General features: G+C 44.5%; 1 protein-coding gene across 4 annotated transcripts in view; it reads right to left on the bottom strand.

The window, feature by feature from the left end:
- Nucleotides 1-10,663, bottom strand: part of RELL1 (RELT like 1) — a 63,791-nt gene that overhangs the window by 13,680 nt on the left and 39,448 nt on the right. For 3 of the 4 annotated variants that reach the window (XM_006169254.3, XM_027768564.1, XM_027768566.1), the window contains exons 4-6: nt 10,239-10,296; nt 6,749-6,985; nt 2,748-2,886 (exon numbers count right to left, since the gene is read on the bottom strand). In XM_006169254.3, coding sequence (XP_006169316.1) covers nt 2,751-2,886; nt 6,749-6,985; nt 10,239-10,296 — 431 coding nt within the window. In that variant the 3' untranslated portion in view covers nt 2,748-2,750. Of the gene's footprint in view, nt 1-856; nt 1,929-2,747; nt 2,887-6,748; nt 6,986-10,238; nt 10,297-10,663 lie in introns of those variants that run through there. The other variant, XM_027768565.1, reaches the window with a different exon arrangement.

Below are 10,663 nucleotides of genomic sequence, written 5' to 3'. Positions count from 1 at the left end.
TCCTGCCCGAGGGCAAGCTGTCTTCATAACACACGGTCTGATCCATCTCTCAACGCACTGCCCGGTTAATGACTAATGCAGACTGTCAGTGTGACCCATGCTCTCTTGGCAGCTAACCTGGCTGGGCCTTCCTCATCTTAGACTTGAATAACCAGATGCTTCTCTTCCTAGACAGGCAAGTCTTAATGATTTTACTCAGAATGCTTCTCTTATTCACCAGGGTCTGGGCCTTAGGTACCATCTTCTCTGTTCAATAATACTTTCTGTGATGATGGAAATGTTCTATAACTACGCCAGGTACTCTGGTAGGACCCTAGTTATCCATGGCTACTGAACAATGGAATATGACTTGCCTAACTGCAGGACTAAATTTCATAAAAATATGTTTTCTAGGGGCCGGCAAGTGGCAAGGTGGTTAAGGTGCTGGACTCCCACGTGGCTGACCGTAGTTTGAGTCTCGGACCTGGCAACTTGCTGTCTTATTTTCTTCTCTCTCTCATCAAATTAGAGAATAATAATAAATAAAATTAAATGATTCTTTTGAAAATACATTTTTAAAATATGTATTTTTTTAAACAGAGGATGCTGTGTACATTTGCCAGAGACAGACAGAGAGATAAAAGGAGAGAGAGAAGATACTCCTCGATAGGGCATGGCCATGCTACAAATCCTTTTTCCATTTCTCCATCCTGTCAGGATTTGGGGCACACGTGAACATGTACCTGACACATTTTGCAATCTGCCGGGGCCAGGATTTGAACCTCACAGTCAACTACGTGGGATCCATCTCCCTTAACCATTCAGTCACGGGCCCAGCCTAAAACAAAATGTTTAAATTTATTTAAATTTAAATAGCCACATAAATTTAAATGGCTACCATATTAGACCAGGGAAGTTTTAGATCATGGCATAAGCAAGAATCCATTCATGTGTCTATAGAGTTTCTCCTTCATGAGCACTGAGGGTGACAGAAGCGAGGGTGGCTGATCTTGTGAGAGCTAGGTTGAGATCTCAGCTCCTCTTTGCACCTCTGTGACCACCATGTAATTCACCCTTTCCATCCTTCAGTTTCCTCATCGGTAAATATGAGATGACAGTATCAACACCGTTAGATGTTTCATCATGACGACACGGGACATACATATCAGTCCAATGCCTAGAAGGCTGAAGTACTGAATCCACATAGCTGTGGTTGTCACTATTTTCACCTCCCCTTTCTTTTCCTAAATGCCTCTTGTCTTCTTTCCCCATGGTCACCCATAACTGGCTGAGAAGCCAAAGACAGACTTTTCTGCACTTCCTCTTCTTGAAAGAAGCCACCTACTTCGCTCCTAAACTCAGTGGAAGGGGCCAGATCTCCCCAAATGGGAGACTGCACACACCAACACTTACTAAAGCCCCTATGTGTCAGAGAATTCAGGAACAGAACTCTTCCAGATTACTTCCGGAATACGTTCAACCCCTCCGAGCCTGGGCAGATTATTTATCCGAGGAGCTTCATCGCTCAAGCCACTGCTCTCCTCCACTCAGCTACACTGACCCAAAGTGAATTAACTCACACCATCAGTAGCACTGACTTAGCGTTCCCTATGTGCCAAGCCTTGGGCTTGTGTTTCTCCAGGGAAATCTCACTGCCATCCCTCATGGCAGGAAACAATATTTCCACTGAAGCATTTAAAAACTGGAGTCCCTGGTCCAGGTCCCCTTGTTAAGGAGTGGCAAACTAAGAAGTGAACCTAGATCCAGTGTTCAGGTTCAACTTTGCTATTTCCCTGTAGCTTCAAGGACCCTGCCTGACACTCCCCATCTGCCTCTCTCCCCTGTCTTTGTAAGTATAAACTCTTGCTCCTTAATGTTCAGCTCGCGTTCCAATAGGGCTTTCAGGGTACAATCCATCCCAAGTCTTTGCACTTGGCCTTTGAGATATTCTAAAAAGCATAAAAAGGATAAATATGATTCAAGTCAGAACTGCAAAAGAGTAAGATGAAAGCTAAGCGAATATCAAGTTATCACAGTGTTTTGATCTTTTATTTTTTTTTAAAAAAAAAAAAGCATTTTTCTTCCAAAATTAAATAGGCCAAACCAAGAAACGTTCACTTTTGCTTTTCAATCGCTTCCAAATAGTTGGTGGAAAAGAGTTACATTCCTACTGGGTGTAATTCATAACTCTGACACAGCAAGGAAAACAGGTTTCCAACGCAATTCATAGAAAAAGCATTGGTTTGCTTGTGCCAACCCTTCTTGAGTCATAGTCTACCTAGAAATGACGACAAGATTTTGTGTCATTCGGCTTGCACGATTTTTTTTAAAGGAAATTTAATGAGCTGCCAACATTTTAAAAGCTGTAGTGACTTCACAGTAAAAAGGCCTGGATTTCCCTCTGTTTTGAGTAGAAAAATATAGCAACACAAAAGCACTTTCTACCTTGTGGTCAAGTGCGGCCTGTGGTGGATGTGGTTCTAGTTTGCCACAACCCACACCATTCCACGTTGCCTCATGTGTCATCCTCTATCCTCATTATCAGGCAGTTCAAGCTCCTAGAGGCAACATGTGTGTAGCCTCCTTACAAAAAGCTCTAGACAGACAGACGGCCTTGCTCAATCTGCCTCAGTCTTACAATTCCAGAACACTTTCCCTCTTCCCTGCCAAATGCCATTCCTGTAATGTCAGAGCCTCCTGGGAGGTTCTCTGTACCCTCCCTGCACTACGCACCATCCCACTCCAATGTCACCAAAACCACAGCTCACCTGCTACTCCGTGCCACTCCGTTCTCTCTTCACGGGTGTCACAGGCACGTCCCCGTTGACACTCTCAGTCCCACCAACGGACATCAAACTCCTCCGCTCCTTCTGGTTTGCCTTGTGCTCCACTTTTGTAACTCTAAACCTGAGGGGCAGAGAGATGATGTCACGGATTTTGCTTTTCTAGTACGCAAGAATTATGAACAAACAAACAAACAAAAAAATCACCCCTCAGAAGAATCCCAGACAAATTCAGCCAAACGTTAGGCCAACAATGAAAACAAGACATTCTATAGGAAGACATTCTGACCCAGCGAACCTCCCCACCTGGCCCAGACGTTTTCCTCTCCAACACCTCATAGACTTCGCTGGATATTGTATAGAGTGGGCAAAATGAATTAAAGACACAGGTACTCAAATATTAAACAGCCTCAGAGCCATAGTTTCTAACAATGACATGGGCTCTAATGTCAGCTGTGCTTTTTTTTATTAACCACGGAAGGCTCTAGGAAAAAAAAAAAGAAGAGCACGGTTGGTTTACAAATTAGACTGATGGAACCAAAGTGTTCATTACGGAACTACCGAAAGAAAATACACTACTGTCAGATGGTCCTATCTCAACACACCCGCATGCACACACACAGAGACAGAGAGAGAGTGCGTGAGAAGTGTTCCAATGACACATTTTTTAGGTTTTAGCTGGTGGTAGGGTTTCAGCACTTGTCTGTGTTTCAATGCCAAATTCAGGTTCATTTTCCTTAAAGATGAAGGAAAAAATTAAGGAAGTTTAAGGAAGTGATTTTCATTAAGAATTAAGGTAGAAGTTAAAGAAATTCAGTCTCTCTGACTCTTTTCTTAGTACAGCATCATCAATTTTCCAGAGTATTTCATAAAAGCTTCTTCCTGGGACAAGTAGATAGCATAATGATTATGTCACTGGACTCACACGCAGCCAACTGCGGTTCAAGTCCTAGACACAGCAGCTTAAAACATATGCCAGATATGTGTGTGTGTGTGTGTGTGTGTGTGTGTGTGTGTGTGTGTGTGAGAGCTGACCAAAATCCCAAGAGGAGAGTGGAGAAGAAGGGATTACGGCATGGCTATTCCCCGCAGGGAATGATTTTTCACTTTTTAATCTCTCTGTCTCTCTCTATCTCTGTGGCGAGTACACACACCCTATAGCAAAAATCTCTCAAAAAAAATTAATTAAAAAATAAATAAATAAAAATAAATAAATAAATAAATAAAAGCTTCTTTCTAGTTCTGATCTTAATTTCCCTTAAAACTATCTAAAATAAATTACCTTTCTTTGTTCAAAATGAGATCACCAGCTATGAAGAGGCAGAAGATTTGGAGGAAGTTAAAGAAAAAAAAAACAGGGAAAAGTGGACAACGATCTGTCCTGTCAAGCTGTTCTCTCGTAAGCAAGACATGCTAAAAAACAGCCCGTAAATAAATGCTCATAGTGTCCACTCGCCAAGAAAGAGAGCTGAGTTTGGGGCATTTCCAAAAGCCGTGTTGCATCTGAGTTGAAAATTTCCACAGATATGTTTTTCCCCCAAGAAAACAAAATGTGCTTTGTCCAAACAAGCTACAGGTCTCATCCCATTTGCATTCAGACATCCCATGACTGCTCCTTGCTACAGCAGTGTGGTCATGAGTTGTCCTGTTTTGCTCTGAGTGGCAAATGGGCCGGCAGTCCGCCATGGTGTTTGTGCAAGCCATGCTAAGACTCGACTCCACTAAAGAAAACATCAGAATGGCCAGCATTAGAGTGCATAATAAGTGCCCTAGACTGGTGACAGGAGTTACATGAGTCACCGTATTTAGTCTTCACAGTGACCCCGTGAGATGAGTGTAACTGACATCCCCACTGTAGACAGGAGGGAAACTGAGGCACACAAAGACGTGATAGTTTGTAAGAAGCAGTGCCAGAACTCAAGCAAGGTGGGTGCAATGCGTCGCGAGGACGCTTCCCAGACGTCTGTTGGTGAAGGAGGAAGGATAATAGGCATCACACAATCAAATGTTGCTCAGTGCTGACCCCGTCTGACCCCAGCAAGCGTGTTCTCAGCCATTACTCTAATCTGCTTTGCAAACGCAGCGTGAACCATGCAGTCCCTATATGAAACTTGTGATCCAAATAGCAGGAACTGCAAAAATCTTCACTGCAGAAACGCTGGACGGTGGGTCAGGTCTGTGGCATGGTGATTAAGGGGACTGGATCCCACACGGCCAATCATGCAGTTCGAGTCCCAGACCCAGAGGCTTGAGAAACATGCCAGGTGCATGTACCTGTGCCCAAAATCCCACAAGGAGAGAGACTGGAAGAGAAGGGATTGAAGCATGACCCCTCCCCAGGAAAGTTGCTTTCTCCTCTCTCGTTTCTGTGTCTCTCCCTCTCTCTCTAGTGAGCACACATGCCCTCTAGCAAACAATAATAATAATAATAATAAGGATATTCTTGATAGAAAGTCAGCTTCATTCATCACTTGAACTGCAAGATGGCCACACTGTGTATGAGCCACAGGTGAAAAGTACCCCAGGACTGAGAAACTCGGGACACAGTAGAGGGAACACTACAAGAAAGCAATCTCAGCAATGCACTGACGCTCATGAGGCAGAGATCAGAGAGCTGTGGACAGAGCCCTCTTCTCTTCTTCGGGACACACGGCTAGATGACATTTCCCACCCCCTGGCAGCTGGATGTGACTGAGTTCTAGCACTGAGACGTGAACTGAAATGACATGCACCACTCCCAGGCCTAGCTCATGAAATACCCCTTGTGAGCAATCCTCCAAGGACTTTCTTCTTCCACAAATCTGCCAGAGCCCTGGATCCAAGGGGCCAGGGGCTCTCAGTGACAACATGAAGAGCCACCCACTGATCCTTTGATCCTGTGCTGTAGAATTCCCACCAGTGAAATAGAAACTTCTATTCATAGGTAGTGAAGACCGCGGTCTTTATCTGTCACTGTGCGTAAGTAATTACAGGTCGAGCCTCCTCAATCCAAAACTCCAATCCAAAACCTGAAATGCCCTAAAATCTGAAACATTGGAGCACCAATGTGATACCACATGTGCAAAATTCTACACCTGGCCTGATGAAACAGGTTGCAGTCAAAATGCTGTCATAGAAAAATATTGGATGACATGGCCTTTCGGCTGTGTGTACAAGGTATGTATGACGCATGGACGAGTTTCACGTTCAGACTCGAATCCCATCCCCATGCTATCTCATTGCGTGTATAGAGACACTCCAAGATCTAAAACAATCCAAAACACTCCCAGTCCCAAGTATTTCAAATAGGAAGTACTCGACCCCTATTTACCTTAATTAAAATACCACCCATCAGCTCTAACAATAACTATCCTTTAGGATTCTTCAGTAGTTAAAAAAATCAGGGCTCACAGCTAGCAGATGACGTGGTGGTCGTTAAGGTACTGGACTTCCACATGGCAGAACCGCAATTTTGCTATTCTTTCTTTTTTTTTTGAAGAGGATTTTGCTATTGGGCGCGTGTGCTCGCCAGACAGACAGAGACAGAGAGACAGAAAGCGAGAAATCATCCCCGGGGGGGATGGCCACGCCGCAATCCCTTCTCCTCCATTCTCCTCTGGGGATCTTGGGCACGCACACACGCCCGGTGTGAGTTTAAGTCACCGGGTCCGGGACACGAACCGCGGTCGACTACGTGGGAGTCCAGCGACATAGCCATTATGCTAACTGCTGGTCCTAAGAACCACGATTTGAGTTCCGGACCTGATGGCTTTTTCCTCTCTCTCTCTTGTGAGCACATTTGCCTATAGCAAATTTTTCATAGATAATTTTTTAAAAAACATTTTTTAAAAAATCGGGGCTCAGACCAGAAAACACCAAAAAGACTCAAGAGGTAGGATGTGAGCCAGGCTTAGGAGAACATAGCCTACATTTAATGGGTCCATGTCATTCCACACACCACAACCGCCATGGCATATATAAACCCAGAGCATCTGAAGAGATCTTACCTGCCTACAGAAAGGACGGTGACCTCTCCTTGGCGCCTCGGTCGGCTTTCTTTGGACTTGTTGGTGGGTTTCGTGAAGTGCCATCGCTTGTGCCTACACCGATGACACACGTCCCTCTCGACAACACCGCCCACTGTGTGCAGATGGTGGCCACAGACGTGCTTTCCTGGGGTGCCCCCTGGTGACAAAGGCCCAGGACTCACAGGTGGGCTCCCCGGAGTGCTGGGAGTCACAGGACTAAGGTTAGAAGGGAAAAGAAAAGAGAAAATTGGTTACTTGAAGGAATAAATACCAGAGAAGGCCGTCTCTCTACCTGGGAGGCAAAAGCACATTTAAACAGAAAAAATAAAACGATTCCATCTTCCAACTGTAGAAAGACTCTGTGAACTGATCGTACACAGCAGGTAGTCGGCTCTCACGACCGTGTAATAATGGCTTATTTTAAACAGCAATAATGAGATGTATCGCTCTCGAATGGAATTCATTGGCTGGAAACGAGTGACTGCTTCTAACAACGATACGCTCTGTGAATTTCTTTCTTTCTCCCTTCAGAAACAATCATATCAATTTCTCACACGTAGCCAAGTGTCTTCCTAGAACCCTAAGCAAAGACATACCCAGAACATATGAAGACAGAGAAATGTCAGTTCCAAACGAAGTATCGGGTGATTTAAGACAGTCACAATGTTTTACCCCATCAAAGGAAGGAAACTTTCAGGTCAAGGTTATCAAAGGTAATGTCAAAGCAGGTAGCAGTAAGAAGAAAGAGCTAACATTTCATATTCTAAGCATCCTGTATGTTAATTCACTATGACACAGGTTCACTGCCTCATTTTAGAAATGAACACATTGGGGGTCAACAAGTGGTGAAGTACCCACATGGCCAACTGTGTTTCAAGTCTCAGCCCCAGTGAAAATCACACTGGGTGTGTTTGTGTGTGCGTGCCCAAAATCCCAGGAGGAGAATGGAGGGGAAATGGAGGGGAAGGGATTGTGGCATGGCCATCCGCCTTAGGAGGTGATTTCTCACTTTCCCTCTCACTATCTCTCTCTGCCTCTTTCCAGTGAGCACATGTGCCATTATGGCAAAAACCTAAAAAAAAAAAGTAAAAGAAAAAAATAAAGAAAGAAAAGAAAACATCACGGCTCAGAGAAATTAAGTCACCCAGCAAACAAGTGATGAATCTAAGAGCCAAACACAGAATATCTAATTCCAAACTCTACCCTCTTAACTGCCATACAGTGTACACAGTGCGTGACAAACAATGGAGACCTCCTTGATAATCTGAAAACAATCTGGTCAGACTACTGAAAATCTAAAAAGTGGAATAATATAGGCCAGATGTGGGTTATTCTCAAAAATAACATATCAACTCTCTGGCCCACTAGGAAAGGAAGAATTGGAACAGGACCAGGCCAGACGGATGACGAATCGGTTCTCTGGCGCATGTGGGTGTAGGTGTGGCAGCTTGTCACATAGAATCTGACACGGAGACTGTGGCAAGATCTCCATATACACACGGAAGGCTGGTGATGGCAGAAACCAGCCTTCAAGCTGCCGAAACCTGGGCCTTCTACACACTAGAGAAGTCCAGCCCAAGGCTGAGCAAGGACCCTCCAACGTTACAGACAGGCAGGTTTTCTGATGTTCTTCAAGGCTGTCCTTTAAATTATTAAAATAAAAATACAAAGCAGTACCTTCCCAGGGTGTGACTATGTGAAATTAACACATTTCGGGAACCAGCAGTTAGCGTACTGGCTATGTCGCTGGACTCCCACGTAGTCGACCACAGTTCGCGTCCTGGACCCGGTGGCTTAAAACTCACGCCGGGCGCGTGTGCGTGCGTGCCCAAGATCCCGAGAGGAGAATGGAGGAGAAGGGATTGCGGCGTGACCATCTCCCCTGGGGGGTGATTTCTCGCTTTCTGTCTCTCTCTGTCTGTCTGGTGAGCGCATGCACCCTATAGCAAAAAACCTCTCCAAAAAAAAAAAAAAAGAAAAGAAATTAACACATTTCAGAAGGCTGGATTGAAGAGTTAAAAAAACATTTATTCAACAAACACTTACCAAGCACTGGCGAGGTACAAAACCCCCAACAACAGGCACTACAAAAGCAACTGAGATGAAGTTACCGTGAGCCAACGTGGTCCTAACACCAGATGACTGGGGCAGGCTGGGATGGGGAGAAAGCATAGCCCGTATATCTCGGTGAACATCACCAGAGCTTCCTAAACTCTCCTTCCTGCCCAAGAGACCGCTCCAACTTGCACCAGTTTACAAGCCCAAATTACATTATCTATTATTATTACAACTCACACCAGTTAACAAGCACAAATTACATATTACATTACCTATTACATTTACAAGCACATAGTACATTGTCTGGCATGTGATGGGTACACCACCGGCACAGGAAGTGGAAAAAGACCCAACCTCCTTGCCTGTCACTCAGTCCCCATCTCCCTACTGTCCCTGGCACATCCTCTATCCACCCTAAACCCAATCATGAGAAGGCGTAGCCCACATCACATGTTCCAGGGTCTTTTCTCTTGGACTTTGCTTTGGCTTTGACCAGCCCCTGCCTCCTGTCTCCACCTCTTGCACACCTGGTGCAGACAGCACCTCTTCTGCAGACCTCCCTGACTTCCCACTGGCTCCATGGCCCCCCAGAGCCTCTGGTCTTCAACTCTCCTCCAGCAGTTTGGGGATCTTGATTCACAAAGAGCTCACACACATCTGCATCCCCTGACTAAGATCCCCCCATGGCAAGGGTCAGTGAATGCCCAACTCTAGCACAATGCCCAACACGCAGCAGGCATTCAATAAACACTCCTTGTGACAGAAATGAAAAATGAAACAGAAATACAGTTATCTGTAACTAATTACAAAGACTATGATGCTTGACAACCACCATCTGAAACATTGATACAAGAACAGAACTTAGCAGGTATCCTAAAAACCAGTATGGTTGTTCACTCAACCATCATCGCTCTTGGAGGTCTCTCAATGCAGTGAAGTTGGTATAATAGTTATCTCCATTTATAGGTAATAGGACCTGAGCTCAGAGTAGACAGTGAATTTGCCCAAGAACAGGAAGTCTTATATGGCAACACTAAGACTCAACCAAAGTCCCCCAATGACAAAGCTACATGCTTAACTTCTGTGCCTTGTTTCTTCTGATTATTATTCTCCAACACAATAGTTCTTAAATGGGGGGTGAAGAGGTTGCTTCCCAGGGAACATTGACAATGTGTGGACACATTTGGGTTGATGAATTTTGGAGAGTAGGGGTGGGGAAATTACTACTGACGTGACTGAGCAAAGACCAGGAAAACTGTCCAACATTGTACAGTGCACAGGACAGTTCCCCCGAGGAAAGAATGATCTGGCCTGAAATGTCAATAGTCCTCTCGAAGTCACATTTCAAATGTCACTACATGTGAGCCAATAATTGAAAAGATGTCCCATTAAATGGGAAAGCAGCACTCACCTTTCAGGATCATACACACTGTTATCAGCTACCATGGCCTTCAAAACATCAGCATTTGCTAAGGAATAAAAATAAAATTAAATAATTAAAATGTAACGAATACAACAAGTAATCATAGAATTACCACCTCAAAAAAGCTGTTGGAAGATACCCAATTCAATTCCATCAGTTAATAGAGCAAGTACAGGGGCCCTAGAGAAAAGAGGCTCAGGGAACCAGCAGGTGGTGTGGTGGTTGATGTGTTGGATGCATCCACATGGCTGACCATGGTTCAAGTCCCGGACCTGGCAGTTTGCTTTTTCACTTTCTCTCTTTCTCTCTCTGGGTCTCTCTCTGGTCAAACTAAAAATAAATGAATGAATAAAGCTATATAAATAAATCAATGTCTTTGGAAAACAAAGAAAAGAAGAGGCTCTTTCCCACAC

Source organism: Tupaia chinensis, unplaced genomic scaffold (genome assembly GCF_000334495.1).
Source record: "Tupaia chinensis unplaced genomic scaffold, TupChi_1.0 Scaffold146907_1, whole genome shotgun sequence".
NCBI lineage: Eukaryota > Metazoa > Chordata > Mammalia > Scandentia > Tupaiidae > Tupaia > Tupaia belangeri.
Note: the sequence above shows the minus strand (reverse complement) of the source record. Positions and strands in the feature narration are given on the sequence as shown.